Here is a 16,099-nt window from a genome sequence, read left to right on the forward strand (position 1 = left end):
AATGTATTAAGTGCAAATGTTATGCCTGACATTAGTTCAGTTCTCTAAAAATAGTATAGAACAGAAAAGGTCACTTTAAAATAAGGTTGCTTGGATCGACAGCGCCCTCTGGCGGCATTTTAACTTGTCAGATTGAAAGAAAATTCCATGATTTAATGTGGAGGTTTTATTTCACAATACTGCCAGATGGACTGACTGGGTAGATTTGCTCCCTTAAAAACTGCAATAATAACACTAGCTGTGTAGAGAAAATAAATGGAAATATGAAAAACAAAGGATGATTTTGTTTTATAAATATAAAAGAGAACAAAAATAGTTACTCATTGGCTTATATCTACAAAGCGACAATTAATGCTTACAATGTGTTAGAGATTATTTACCTTAACATATGTGGAGAAGCAGGTCATGCCCACTGTTAGGTATGGAGGAAAACATGTGAGGATTTGGTCATTTATAGAGTGTTTGGAAATAGGAAATGTGTTGGTAGAGTTTAGATTTCTATCTGAAAACTCAGAAAGGCTCAATGTGCCTTTGAACGAATCCCCCAAATATATGGATAAATTGGCTCTCTTTTTTTTAAAAAGAAAACAAATTGTTTTTTTAAAAGAAAAAAATTTAAAGAAAAAACTTTTTTTTAAAGAAAACAACTGCTTTTTGAAAACAAAAAAAATGCCTTTTAAATGAAAACTGCTTTTTGAAAAGAAAAACAGTTTTTAAAAAGAAAAAACTGCTCTTTAAAAGAAAACCTCTTTTTTTTAATTAAAAAAACCTCCTTGAAAACAAACACCTTTTTGAAAGAAATCAACTTGTTTTTTAAGGAGAAAAAAAATAAAACGTTGTTTCAAAAAATAAGCAAAATGTTTCAATAACCCTGCTGTTTTACCGCCATTTTACTGAAAGATGAATAAAATACGATTTAATTAAACTACGTTTTGATATAGGAAAAACAAATCCTAGATTTTCAGTCGAACGACCTACAGCGGGCGGTTACATAAGAACAATCTGAACCACTGGCCTATTTTCATTGACCCATAAAGAAAAACAAAAGCGGATGTGACGTCATCTCGCTGCAGTCCTCTTGCTTCGCATTTTCCAGAAAAGATGGCAGCTGTTGATATCGATATGCCGGTAGAGCCAGAGCCTATGATCCGCGCTGAGGACGACCTGGAACGGTAAATCCCTTTATTAATGCTGCCTTTCTTCGTATTTAGGTTGTAACGGATGGAAACACGAAGCAAATTTGTCCGAATGTGGTAAAAAATGCTCGATGACATCCAGTGCTATCGCTAGCGTTACGAGCTACCCGCGCTAGCTTATAACGAACATGCTAGTCGTCTTTCTATTAGTTTTAAGTTTCACAGCTTTGTTTTGATATATTTTTTGGACCCATTTCATGTGTTAATTGATAAAATTAAATTATAAGACATGACCGCTAATCCTCTAGACTTCCCAGCGTTGACCTGGTTTAAACACATGGTTAGCAACAGAAATGGTCCATGTTTCATTTCTAATCAAATGCTTTTCCCTTCCATATACCTCTACATGATGTAAGAGTCTTATTTTATGGATAAACCTATTCCTCATCAGACTAAATCTAGGCAATCTGAACTTACTTAGCTTCAAAAATCACTTGGACTAATTTATTAAATAAAAAAACATCCTTAGCAATAACTGGCATGACAACTAAAATTACTTGTAGTAAGTCTTTAACTATGAATGAAATCAACGGACAAAGCAACGACATATCCAGCCTTGAATTCTTTTTAAATCTAAACCAGCTTTCTTCTAAGTTCTTGTAGCCGCAGTCACAACGGCAGCTTATGTAACAGACAGGAAAAACGCGCTTCCAGATGATGTAGCAACTCTGACAGCTTTTATTACCTTATCACTACAAATCTATTACACAGATGGGGCAAGTTTGTGCTAAAATAAGCGAGCTGTTTAATATAAAATGGACAAAATATCAAGGAATCAGGTAAATTACATTAAAAGGGATTTATGGGAAGATTTTCCGCCTTCGTACTGTAAAAAAATAAAATAAAATGTTGCTAGACTTGTTGTTAGATTGCCCATAACATTTATTACTGTAATATTAATCATATACCCTATGGACAAAGGACATTCTTTTGAGGACCAGAATTTTCACATTTTGGATGAAGAAAATAGGTGGTTTGAGAGTGGCGTAAAGGAAGCCATGTATGTTAAGAAAGAAAAACCAACCTTAAAGGAATAGTACACCCAAAACATGATTAGCCTTCATTTTCTACTCACCCCCATGCTGAACAACACTCTGGAGTACTTTTTTGATATCTCAAATGCATTTGGAGATCTGGGAGGCTTCTTGCTGTCTGCTGACATTCAAATAATGGAGGTCTATGGTGACCGAGACAGAAAGGTCCATAAAAGTCCACAAAAACGTGTCAATATTCCTCCATACTGCTCGTCCAATGTATTCCAAGTGTCCTGAGTGGGTAGAATACAGAATTTACTCGAAACGAAGTCATTTAGAATGTTTTTAGAGCATAAACAGTAGTGTATAGGATTTCCTGAAAGCGCGCTCACGACGATACGGAAGCCGGCAGACCAAGCCAGATGAAAGTGCGTATTCAGCGTCTGCTCTGCCAATAATGCAAGCGTAGAAGAAGAAATGTGCTGTTTACCTGTGCAAAGAAAGAAACAACGAAAGAAAAATGTCTGAGGACTTCAGTGTTGAGGAAGAGCATGAGTTCTTTGCCGAGCTGAATGCGCTGGTTTGGTCTGCCGGCTTCCGTAGCCTCGTGATCGCGCATGTGCGCGCTTTCAGGAAATCCTATACACTACTGTTTATGCTCTAAAAACATTCTAAATGACTTCGTTTCGAGTAACTTCTGGATGCTACCCACTCAGGAAACTTGGAATTCATTGGAAGAGCAGTATGGAGGAATATTGACACGTTTTTTGTGGACTTTTATGGACCTTTCTGTCTCGGTCACCATAGACTAAGGGTGCTCCGATCAGGATTTTTGGGGCCGATCACCGATTGCTGAAAGCAGTATTGGTTGAAACCGATCACCGATCACCAGTAACCGATCACTGGGTCTATCTGAAGCCTTCCTTTTATCATGTCATATATTCAATTTTAATAGTCTTAACAAAAATGTATATGTATTAAAATTAACAGAACATAATGTATTGTGAATTGTCAACTGTATACTTTTATTGACAGAAAACATTCTACATTTTACTTCCTTAGAAACATCTTAAACAGCTTAGAGCTTAACAAATAAGCCTTATTTCTAAATAAGATACAAAAAATCTGTCATTGTTAATTTACACAAACTTAAAGTGCAGAGCAAAGAAAACAAAATCAAATATTTTGGGATGCCATGATAAAAAGGCATAAGGTATTTATTTTAGGCTTGTCCTGCGGTAATTAACTGAAAATAGAAGCCATGACGGAACAGTCACACATCTTTAGATAATATATCAGTTCTTGTTTGGCTTTTTGTCCTAGCTCAAAGTCTAAAATGTCCTTTTAATCACTTCAGATATTTTTCAGTAGTAATAAAGTTTTGTAAAATTCAAACAAATGCTAACTTTAAATGTTCTTTTAGCTCCTTTAAATCTACATACATTTAAAGTGCACAGCATGGAAATCATGAGTCAATTAGAAAGAAAGAAGAGGAATAGAGATTAGTAAAGCCATTTCTCTTAAAGCTTACTTGTTAAGAATCAATGGCAGATTTTGCTTTAGAAATATAAGCATCTCTGCATTTTTGGCAGACAGCTTGTTCCTTTTCTCATCTACAATATTCCCTGCTGTGCTAAAAAGTCGCTCACTATCTACACTTGTGTACGGAGCCCAGAGGTAGGCTTGTGCTGCTTGTGCGAGAGCGGGGAAACGACTTTTATTGTCTCGCCAAAAAACAAGCGGCTGTCCGCTCCGTGGGATGACTGGCTCTGATACGTAGAGGTTAATCTGCGATGATGTTGAGCTGCTGATGTCACCGCCACCATGTTCCCCGTCTTCATCCAACAACTCAGCCTACATAGCGTTTAAGGAGCCAGCTCGACTTTCTCTGGGGGCTCAGTGCCAGTCGCTTCCAGGACAAGGACATCAGAAAGCAGCCCGCGAATCCGGGGCCTGAGTGCGTCGGAGAAATATCTGTCTTTATACCTTTTTTGTTTGGTTGAAAATAAAAATAAAACTTAAATGGATTTACTTAAACAAACAAGATTTTATTTTAGCTGCGCGTAGGTTACCTAAATGCACTACCGGACCACCGTCCGTTTTCTTCTTCTTCACCACTTCCAGTCGCATACCAATGCAGAGCAACTACAGCGCCCCTAGAGGAATCGGAGGAGTGAATCCAACAAGTAGTGCGTCTCATCGGCCCATCTGATCGGCCTTTATGGAGACCGCCGATCAAACTATTTAAAGCCTTTATCGGCCGATAACGATCGGTGACCGATCAATCGGAGCACCCTTACCATAGACCTCCATTATTTGAATGTCAGCAGACAGCAAGAAGCCTCCCAGATCTCCAGATGCATTTGAGATATCAAAAAAGTACTCCAGAGTGTTGTTCAGCATGGGGGTGAGTAGAAAATGAAGGCTAATCATGTTTTGGGTGTACTATTCCTTTAAACAGAGGGGATGGACTCAGGTTCCCGCTTCCAAAAACTTTCATTGCAGCAATTGAGTTGATCCCTTCCTGTTATCATCGCAACCCCACTCCCTGTACAGGAGAGCGGAGGACCTCGACAATTTCCTTTAAAGACCAAACTTTCAGACACTTAGATGGGTATGGGGTATTGCAGTCTAAAAAAAAGAAGCCTCCCTATTCCAAAGGGGTGGACCCGTTGGTCTGTTCAAATTTGCATGTTTTCATAACAAAAACAAGCCTTGGTTGGGCTACTGAATAAAACCACAAACTCAGTTGTTTTTAATTTTTTTTTTGGGAATATTAATCTTCATGACTGAAAGTTACAGGATATAATTTTTTTATATATCATAAACCATTTCATAACTTTCAGAAGGCTGACTCATGGTAAGTTTATTGTTTCTAACTTCCTTCTCCTTTCTCCAGGGCTTGTTTTAGCTTTTATGCATTCGGGTCCATCATGGTTATTTTAAGGGTGTGCTATTTAGCCATATTTTGCATTTACAATTTCTTATCTATTTTCACAAAATTGGTTGGAAGTACATTCTACTTGAGTGTCCTATTCTATTCTTATCTTTGAGGATCAATGTCTGGCAACTTTTTCTGCATTCATGTTACTATTCCAGCAAAAGAGTTTTAGTTCCCATACAAAGCAAAGAACATGTAAGCTGATAGAGCTTATGCTGGATGATGACCCATTTCATGATCAGGCGCTCCAAGAAGCTTTTACTGTAAAAGGATAAGCAGCTTTTGTGCAAATCGAAAGAAAAAAAATTAATACAGCTGTCATTTCCACGTACTTTAAATGACCTCTAAGTAATATGTCTTTATCTTGATAAACAATTGCTACATCCAGTGTAATATCAATGCAACGTTCATAAGCTGTATGTAACGCAATTTCGTTCTGTATGCACCCTGTGCATACAAAATGACAAATAAAGAAGTCTAAGTCTAAGTCTAAGTCTATATACAGTTGATTGTAAATATTTCTTCAGTGGTGGGGCCCTTATTATTCTGTTTTTGCTACTGTGGTGAAAGTGAGGCAAATCATGCCCCTTAATGTGAGAGAGAAGTTGGTGTTAGTCCTGATTTATTTTCATTCTGTCACCTGGTCCTCCTATCAGGATGGCTGGAGGAACGTTTCAAAGCTATGTTTAGTCCTGGATTGTATGTTCCCTCCGCTGCGATGCCCCAGTTTCAGGTATAGAGCAGCAAAGCAGAGCCCTCCAAATGATTAAACTGTACCACATCTGTAGAATAAATCCAAATAGCCCTTCAGCATTACTTTTAAACTAATCTTATTTGTTATCAGAGTAACTTGCATCTTTTTAACAATAAAAAATGTATCTGTTTTCATATTCCTTCCTTTTTTACTTCTGTGTGTTCTTCTCTAGTGAGGCGGAAGGCTTCAAAGAACAAGGGAATGCATACTACAGCAAGAAAGATTACTCTCAAGCCTTCAACTATTACACCAAGGCCATCGGTGAGATTACAGCTAATTGCTGGGATTATTTTTTTTATTTGTAAGCAGTCTAAATGTCCTACCCCTGCTTTTCTCATACCCTCCAGTTGACAAAGAATGAGTCTGTTTTTATCGTGCCCCATCTTTAAAAAAAAACAACAAAAAACTTTAAATAATGAGTGTGTAAACCTTGCTTATCCACCTTGTTCTTTTGCTTTGAAATTCATAGATACATGTCCCAGAAATGCCAGTTACTATGGCAACAGGGCAGCCACCCTCATGATGCTCAGTCGCTTTCGGGAAGCCCTTGAAGACTCTCAGCAGGCCGTGCGTCTAGATGACCGTTTTATGAAGGTCAGTTTTTGGGAGATGCTCAAAAGTTTGAAAAGCCACAATTAGTTTAAATCATCCTTCCTCTAACATTATTTCATATTGTATGTCTAAAGTGGTTGGTGGTAATGTCCCCCACTCTTGGAACATCTCATTGTTACCTAGTGTATAAAGGTGTATAAACAGAATTAATTTATAAAAGGTTTACATATTTATTCTGAGGCAGTGCTCTTTTTTTTTTTTTTTTCAACCCACAGGGGCATCTCCGGGAGGGCAAGTGTCACATGTCTCTGGGAAACGCCATGGCGGGCAGTCGCTGCTTTCAGAAAGTTCTGGAGTTGGATCCAACCAACAAAGAGGCTAAGCAGGAGGTATCAAAACCGTCCATGTCTAAAAATAAGCTCTGAATAGATCTGTGAGTGGAGCTTATGACTATAGAATCATTATGACTGTAGAATAATTACATGTTTCTTCCAACAAACTGTTTCACAAGCGGTTTTGTTTGCTTATTTTGTTCTTCTGTTTTGATAATGATCCAAATCTTTTTTTTTTTTTTTTTTTTCAGAAAAAGAATGCAGCTGTACTGCTGGAATATGAGAAAATGGCCGAATTCAGCTTTGAAAAAAGGGATTTCAGAAAGGTGAATTTTTTTTTGTCATTGATCTCAAGAGAATGCCCTCCCGAAAAGGGATTGCTGTTAATTTTGAGATTAATGAGACAAATATTTGAAATGTTACAATCTTGATTACAATAAATAACTAACTCCTACTTTAGCAGTTATTTGTCACGTGTAAATGTACAAATCTGAGCAGAGTTAACGCAGTGAGGATCATGATGCCTTGTTCTCCTGATCTAGGTGGTGTACTGCATGGACCGAGCCTTAGCTTTGGCCCCCGCATGTCATCGTTTCAAAATCAACAAGGCAGAATGCCTCGCTCTTCTCGGGCGCTATCCTGAAGCTCAGTCTGTGGCCAGGTAAGACCTGAATCTGCCTTATACAAACCCTCTTAACGTATAAATTAATAATAATTTTTAAAAGCGATTACAACATTTTGCTGTAAAACAATGAAACTATAAGCTGCTTGTTTCTTCTTTAGTGACATTCTGAGGATGGATTCCACTAATGCGGATGCGTTGTATGTCCGGGGTTTGTGTCTGTACTATGAGGACTGCATTGATAAAGCCGTGCAGTTCTTCGTCCAGGCTCTACGAATGGCTCCTGATCATGAAAAAGCCCGACTTGCCTGCAGGGTAACATTTTTATAACTTTCATCAGACAGTTTGTTGCAGTTCTTCAGTTTCTGAAAATATTACAAGTTAGTTTGGATAGATCAGTAAGGATTTTGTTTAAACCTCAGCAAATAGTTTTCTTTTTAAAAGAGTTTAAAATTAGTTTGAAAGGCATTTTGATGAAAATCTTAAAAGAAAAGATATTAGTAAGTTATTTATATATATATATTTATTAATGGATAATGTTTTTGTCTTAATTATTGCTTTGAGTAGTTTACTATTTCAACAAATAGCATGTTTTAGATTCCGTGTTTCATTACTCTAAATATCAATTCGGTTCAGTGACCAAATTAGTTGACAATTATTTAAATGCACAATTAATTATGAATAAATGGATTAATTGATTTCAGCTCTACATTATTTATTCTATCTGGGATCATATTGGAATCGAATGGATGTACCTTGTAATGCAATTACTGGGTAACTAATACGCCTAACTATGTAAAAGTGTTTTTTTTTTTCTTAAGATTTTCTAGATATTCATGACCAAAGAGCTTTTTCTTTTTCCTGGTTAAATATTAGCTTCTCTGGATTTTGTTCTATTGTTTAAACCGGTCTGTCTACCTGTTCATGAATTAGCTTGTCTGCCAAACCATTGATCCGTCCATTTGTTTGACCGTTCATCCAAAACTCTTTGGTCTAACCATCCACCTGATGTTTGTTGACCCGTTTCTCTAACCATCCAGTCATGGAAAAACCCCTTCTATCCATTGTTGTAAATTCAACCCTTTTGTCAAATATCCATCTTTTGACTTGTCTTTTCATCTTTTCCCATCCATCCAATCATGTATCTACCCTTCTCTAAACATTTGTTTCCTTCACCTGCTCTGTTATCCAGGATTTAAATAGTAGTCTATTTAAGGCCTCACCGGTTTAGAAATGTCTGCAGTATATTCACACTATACTGTTGGGTTTATAAAAAATAAATTGACCAAAGTGTACATGCAACTCTGCTGGAAGAGAAATAATTTTTTTTGTTTTTTTTTTCCACTAATCCAGAATGCCAAAGCTCTAAAAGCAAAGAAAGATGAGGGCAACACGTCATTTAAAACCTGCAACTATGACGCTGCTTACCTTCTGTACACTGAAGCGCTGGCGATAGACCCCAACAACATCAAGACCAACGCTAAACTCTACTGCAACAGAGCCACAGCAGGAGCAAAGGTATCTGGCAATGAGTGGGCATAGAATTACACACTTTAGACTGTAAAAGTGAACCACTGTGATGGAGGCATTAGGTAATAAGTCTCCAATCAGCTGTCTTTAAGTTAGTAACCAATTAACCCACCAACAGCTGAAGAAAATTAACCAAGCCATTGAAGACTGCACCAATGCAATCAAACTGGATGACACGTACATCAAGGCCTACTTAAGAAGAGCTCAGTGGTGAGTTATGTAAATCCGTTCTTCCTAGTTTGTCTTCTGGCTTCAGCATAGTGCTTTTTTTCACTCTATCTGTGACCCCCATAGCTACATGGACACTGAACAATACGAAGAGGCTGTACGGGATTATGAGAAAGTTTACCAGACAGAAAAAACCTCAGGTATGCTTCTGCATTGCTTGTCTTCTATGTGGCCACTTTAAGCAACATATGAAGGTTTGTATGCCTAAAACTCGTCCTGCTTTGCTGCCCTTTCAGACCACAAGCATCTGCTGAAGAACGCACAGTTGGAGCTGAAGAAGAGCAAAAGGAAAGATTACTACAAGGTGCTGGGTGTCGGGAAGAACGCCACAGAGGACGAGATCAAAAAGGCGTACCGCAAGCGGGCCCTCATGCACCACCCAGGTATCCCTCGGGCTCCAATATAATACGTAGAGTTATATTGTGTAGAGCGACCTTTCTCTTCACTTAGAACTTCAAATAAAGGTCTCTGTCAACATCACTTTGCAAACCTTGCTAAAGTTTCTAAGATAAATTAGATTTGGTCTTCTTTTGAGAAGGATTTACACAACAATATGCTTCATTCCTAACCAGTAACTGGTGCCATTGATCTCCCCAAGTGTGAAGCACCTTCAGCATGTTTCTCAGATACCAAGCAAGAAGTCTCTACCTACAATATGCTTCAAAATCTGCAAGAATAGACTGAAATCATTTCAACTTTGGAAGAGAGGAGCTATTTATGCTCTTTTATTATGCATTTTTCCCTTTAGGTAGACATCCTTGTTATGATCGGTTTGCCTTTTTATTAAGCTGTGAGATGGTTGGAATGCTGTTATATAACCTAACCCTCATATAAACATCTCTCCTTGACCTGTCTTCACGATGCTTTTTCTACATTAATTTCTGTTTCTCACAGAACAGATGTATTTATCCTGAGGTTAAATTAAGGATAGGTTGGCTTCCTTCACTAATTGGCTAACTTCTGAAGGCAAGGCAATTTTATTTGTATTGCACAATTCAGTACCAAGACAGTTCAAAGTTCAAAGTAAGAAAAATAAAAGCAGAGTAGAAGCAAATAAAGATGTAATAAAAGAAGGTAGTTAAACAAATAAAACGGTTGGACCACAACCTTAAACTAATAATACCTAAGTTAACAGTTTAACTACAACAGAGAAAGGCGGTTCTAAACAAAGGGGTTTTTAACTTTGACTTAAAAGAACTCAGGCTTTTATCACTTAGTCTTCTGGAAGTTTGCTCCAAATAAGTGGAACATAGGAACTAGATGCTGCTTCTCCATGTTTGGTTCTAGTTCTGGGTGAACAGATTATGCATGAAATAGAAGACATGAGTGGTCTGGTAGGTTGATACACTGACAACATATCTGTCATGTATTGAGGTGCTGATCCAGTCAGTGATTTATAGACACACAGAAGGATTTTAAAATCTGTTCTCTGAGCTACAGAAGGGCGGAAGGACTTCAGAACCGGGCTGATGTGCTCTACTTTCTTACTTCTAGTGAGAACACGGGCAGCAGCGTTTTGGATCAGCTGCAGCTGTCTGAACTTTTTTGGCAAACCTATGAATAAATTGTTACAGTAATCGGTTCTATAAAAGATGAGTGCATGAATGAGTCTTTCTATATCCTGCTTGGACATTAGACCTTTAATGCTGGAAATGTTCTTTGGCTGACAAAATGCTGACTTAGTCACTGCCTCTATGGGCTTCTGAGGGTTTAGGTCTAAGTCCATCATGACACCAAGATTTCAGCCATAATCAGTGGATTTTAGTTGTAGTATCTGAAGCTGTTATCTAACTCTAGATCTCTCCTCGTTTGGTCCGAAGGTTATTGCTTCAGTTTTGGTTTTATTCAGGTGGAGAAAATTATTCTGCCTCCACATGTTGATTTGTTCTGAGCATCTAACCAATGCTCTGATGGGTTCATAGTCACTTGGTGACAATGTGATGTAAAGCTGTGTATCGTCTGAATAGTTATGATCTTGTCAGCTGCAGTGGATTCAGATTTTATATTAAAGGTGACTAAATGCAAGCTGAATTTTTCACCAATGTTTTCCTTTCCTTCCTCTTCACAATCATCTTCTAAATTGTGTTGGTCTGTGACATAAATTCCCACTAAAATCCTTTGAAGCCTGAAGCTATAACATGATAAATGGAGTAAAATTTACCAGGGTCTGGAAAAATAGGTGATGGATAGTTATTACAGATATGCTAACACTTAAGGTGTTTGTTTTCTTGCAGACCGCCACAGCGGAGCAACTCCAGAGGTGCAGAAAGAAGAGGAGAAGAAGTTCAAGGAAGTAGGGGAAGCCTTCACAGTCCTCTCTGATCCAAAGAAGAAGAGCCGCTATGATAACGGACATGACTTGGATAATGATGGCTGCTTTGATGGTGGAGGTGAATGGTTTTTACACAAGCTTCTATTTCTTTGTTTGTGTGTAGAAATCCTCGGGTTATTTGACCGTTATGTTTGAGGCAAATGTTTCCAAAGGTTGGCTGTCACAAAAATCCAAACTATTACATCCAACACAGAATTAAAAAAAACATTTCTTCATTTTTTTTTAAACCTCAAGTGTCAAAATAGAAAATTAAGGATAGAAAAATACTACATTAACATTTTAATTATAAGAGATCTAGAGTAAAAGCTGTATTAAAATAAAACATAAGGAAGAGCAAGTTTGAGGTATATATTTAAATACAAACCCAATATTTTAAGAAATAAAAAAAAGGTATATTTGAATAAAAAATGTCTTAAAATAAATAAGTTAAAATATATGGCTTTAAGTATCTGGTAGTAATAAAGGTTCATGGTTAAACATGCAAGGTGCTGAAAGTTAGGGACATGGAGTCGAAACTAATTCTAAAATGAGATGAGCCGAGCAAAGGCATTAAAACGAGAGTGACGTGAGCTGTTTGGTTTGTTGAAGTTTTTGGGTGGTCCAAAATGTGGTCAAGAGTTTTTTTTCTTCTTAATCTATGTAAAAGCTGTGAAAGTTTCCCATATGAGCACTTTTAGTAACTAAATGAGTATAAAACAGTCTATAATACAGTCTAAAATCCTTATACTTGAGTTCAACAGCTTCAAAGAACTCCCAGAACCTTACCTAAATGATAAAAAAATAAAACTTTCTTGCAGAGTTTATTTTAGATTTTTCATTCATTTAAGGCCTGGGGAAAAAAAGAAAAATTGTCCTCTTATAGATTTATAGAGCTCTCACACATCCTTCATCACCAGCATTCGTTGGTGTGATTTATAGTTTTAGGATTTGGGGGAAAAAATAGAAGAAGATTCACATACCTGCATCAGAGAGCTACCTGTTTGATCTGTGGACGATTTTCCATCCTTGCAACGAAACTATCAGTAGTAGTGGAGTTTGGAGATGCAATCCACCAGTCTATCTTTGCGCTCCTCTAATTTATCCAGAAGTTCTGCAATCGCACTTTTTCTCTGACTCAAAGCTTGGTGGTTGGCTGCATCTTTAGCCTTCCCTGGAAATGCCTTTCCAAATTTTTATTTTTATTTTTTGACAACCTCTCATTACAAAGCAAAAATGGAGGCAATCCTTCCGCATTGATAATGAAGGCAAATGATTTGGTCCATTCTTTGAATCCTCTTTTCTCATAAGCTATCTTCCTTTTTTTCCCTTTGGGATCCAAGCTCCGAGAAAAACCCACCGCGTTGTTTGCACGGCATCGCGCCACGCTGGTTGCAAGTTATGACCACTGATATCTATGGCTATGACGCAAATTTTTGTATACATTTAATTATACAAACGTTTACAGCATTGGAAAACATTATTAATTTTTGTTTGACCTCCTGCACACCATATTAAAAAAAATGTTTCGATTTTCATCTGCCTCACATTTTACTTTTGGCCATTAAAGGCTTTATATGGATTTTGGATTCTATTCTGGATTTAACAGGAAGCCAATGAAGACAAGGAAGGATAGGAGAGATATCATCTATCTTTTTATATATTCTCATGTCCAAATAAAAAAAATCAGGAACTATGAAAAATCTTAAAATGGTAAATGAAATAATTTAGTTCAATTAGTAGCACATTTTATTATTATTATTATTATTATTATATATTAAGACCCAAAGCACAAAAAAAAAGTTTAATTCTGTCTGTAGAGGGCGCCACAAGCACACAGATTTAACTGCCTGCAGGAATTTCTCTGAAGATACAATAAATGTTTTTCCAGTTCAGTTGTAGAAGTAGCTCCAACTCAACCTGTTATTTGTGCTTTTTTTCCTAGATATTGATCCAAACAACATCTTTAGGGCTTTCTTTGGTGGCCATGGTGGAGGATTCAGTTTCGATTCCAGCCCTGGTATGTTTTTTTGTTGTTTGTTTTGTTTTGGTTTTGTTTTTTTTTTAGGTTTGAATAACCATAAAACAGATCAAGTAGTTACTCCCTGTTTAATTTTTTTTCCTCTCTTATTCCACAGACTCAGGACCAGGAAATTTCTTTTTCCAGTTTGGTTAACGTAAATGAGCACGAGTGGAAGGGAAACCTCTCCTTGCAATGTAGATAAATGTGGACCCAGTCACCTTGTGATACTCATACTCCTGAGTGTGTTGAAGTATCTGCCCACTGATCTTTTAATTAGCATTTTTTATTATTATTATTATTGCACCCAATTCTCCAATTACTCCCTCCGCAGATGCTGAGCAACTCTGGAAAAAGTAAATTATAGGTTGTGGTTTTGTGAATTATTAACAGAGGCACTTGAATCTTTAAAGATTTTTGTAAAAGCTCACATTAGCATGTTGCAGTTTCTAATATTGACCTTGTGTTACATGTGTTTGAGATTTTAAAACTGCCTCAGGCTTTATTAGGCTGGTCAGGGATGAGTGTGGATTGTTGGGATTAGTTTGAAAATGCTAAAAGCGGTGTAAATGTTTAGGTTTTCCAGTTGATATCTCTCCCAGTCTGACCTCAGGGCGTCTGGAAGCCATCACCGTTCCTGGATTTTAAATGGCTTTATTGCCAAAACTTTTTCCCTTTTCATTTTTTTTTTTTTTTTATGTTGCATCTTATATATTTGACTCAGAATGTAATCCAGTGCATTTTCCTGTGTCTTTCCTCAGTGTTGATATTTATTACACATGCATCAGAATCCCTGAGGATCCCGTCTTCCTGTTTTTTGTTTATTTTTTTTAGCATCAAACTTAGTGATTTTCGTCATGTTTGTCACCCTGACACTGCATTTTTTTTTTTTTTTTTTTTTGAGATGAGCCAAAATAAATACCACCCCCCCATGCAAATCAATATAAGCCATTCCTATTTCATCCATCAGTCCTTCTGTCTCGGTTAAATTTAAGTGGTGCCTTATCAGGATTAGTTAAAGGTCACAGACCTAACCCCTCAGCTAACCACTTAGTGTCTGAAATCATCCAGCTCTAACATGTTTTAGTGTTTGTTTAGGGGGGGGCAAAACTAGATTTTGCACATAAAGTCTTCATGCTGTTAAAGTGAAATTTCTGAGGGTTTGGTTTCATGCCATTGCTCACCGTCATTCTCCAGCAGAGTACCTGTCATGCACGTTTGTTCAGTGCAACCCTTCCCTTACCGGTTCCACCTGTTTGGACCGGTGTTAATGGTAGGTTTAAGTCTCTCTTTTTTTTTTTTGCCACCAGTCTTTGTATAATTTCATATAATTGTTTTGTTTTTCTTTTAATTTTTGAAATAAAAAGTCGTCTTTTACTGTAAATCTGGACTTTGTCTCAATTTCTGTCATAGTTTTAAACTGTTTTCTTTTTTTGTAGATTTAAGTAATAAAACAGTTGCCTTGCATGTGTCAATATAATATAATATACCCCTGTTTAAAATGAGTAAAGTTTAAAATAACCATGGCTTTAACTTTGATGAATATGCAAATTTAACTTAATATATTAAAGTAAAACATTCTGAAAGGTGAATTGGATTTTTATTATCACTCCTCAGAAAGAAAACGCACACCTTTACTGGATGAGCTAACAGTTTTACTGCCTAAAGTTTTAATAGTGTAAGCATTTTAACAAAAACTATAAAGTTCAAACGTACGGCCATTGCTTCTAAATTTCTTTTCATCTGAGTAACATCAATCAGTTCATGACACGCGTGTGCTGGTATTTCAGTCGAGAATAACTGGATGACAGTCACCAGTTCTCTGCATTTCTTGCTTTATTCCTCAGAAACTGCTGAGTCGGCCATTCTAAAGTAGACCATGTCTTTGTTTTGTGGAGACATTCAGTTTAAAAGTATTTTCTTATTGCAGCATGACTTCCATTTGGTTTATTTAATTAAACGATCTTAAGATTCCGGATATGAAATGGGCATGAAGCCATATTTGGAGAAGTTTCCTCCCAACAGGACACCTGAGCCACAATAGTTCCTTGGGTAAAGTGGCTTAAATTCAATGATTAGGGGTTACCTGGTCTGCAGCCTCTAAAGCCAAGGAAAAAATAAACTCAGGTCAACAAATGTAGCTTTCTCTTTTCATTCTGTTTCATGGTGAATTATAGGCTCAAGCACACAGTTTGCAGTGATGGGACTATCATCTGAAAACACTTTGTTTTCCTTCCCATCAATTAACCTTTTTTGTAGTGAGCAGATATTTTTTGACTCACTTTACTCACATATTCTTAGAAAAGGACTTTAACCAACATCTACCAGCCTTCCTCCTAAACAGCACCTGATTGCCTTTGGTGATTAAATTCCACACTGCTTTTAATGCACATCTTTTGATGATTCAATTAAACAGAATTGGCAGCATGACCGTAATCTCCAAAGCAGGCTTAAGGCAGGAGCACATTGGGCGTCTCCCATAAATACTTGAAGTTTAACAGATTATCAATCAAAAATTGTTATATAAACAGAGAGAGGATACTATGAAATCTGTTTTCATGGTAGAATAAAGTTAAAAAAATAAATAAATAAAGGAATTGTTAAGTTTACTTAATAAAAGATAAAATAGAACTTTTTTTATG

At 36.9% G+C, this 16,099-nt stretch overlaps 1 protein-coding gene across 1 annotated transcript; it reads left to right on the forward strand.

The window, feature by feature from the left end:
• Positions 1-1,053: 1,053 nt before the first annotated feature.
• On the forward strand, positions 1,054-13,997 carry LOC119792204 (dnaJ homolog subfamily C member 7-like). The gene is made up of 14 exons (XM_038298728.1): positions 1,054-1,172; positions 6,038-6,126; positions 6,335-6,459; positions 6,693-6,806; positions 7,001-7,075; positions 7,292-7,410; positions 7,533-7,686; positions 8,725-8,889; positions 9,020-9,111; positions 9,196-9,269; positions 9,366-9,512; positions 11,364-11,519; positions 13,383-13,457; positions 13,576-13,997. Exons 1-14 carry the CDS (start codon positions 1,102-1,104, stop codon positions 13,611-13,613), a joined length of 1,494 nt encoding a protein of 497 aa, XP_038154656.1. The 5' UTR covers positions 1,054-1,101; the 3' UTR covers positions 13,614-13,997.
• The last annotated feature ends 2,102 nt before the right edge of the window (positions 13,998-16,099 follow it).

This window comes from Cyprinodon tularosa, unplaced genomic scaffold (assembly GCF_016077235.1).
Source record: "Cyprinodon tularosa strain WSP-4 unplaced genomic scaffold, ASM1607723v1 ctg413, whole genome shotgun sequence".
Classification (NCBI taxonomy): domain Eukaryota; kingdom Metazoa; phylum Chordata; class Actinopteri; order Cyprinodontiformes; family Cyprinodontidae; genus Cyprinodon; species Cyprinodon tularosa.

Coding starts and splice junctions, on each gene's coding strand:
- LOC119792204 (XM_038298728.1), top strand. CDS start 1,102: ATGGCAGCTGTTGATATCGATATGCCGGTAGAGCCAGAGCCTATGATC. Junction 7,076..7,291: donor AAAAAAGGGATTTCAGAAAG/GTGAATTTTTTT, acceptor CTCCTGATCTAG/GTGGTGTACTGCATGGACCG. Junction 7,687..8,724: donor AAGCCCGACTTGCCTGCAGG/GTAACATTTTTA, acceptor CCACTAATCCAG/AATGCCAAAGCTCTAAAAGC.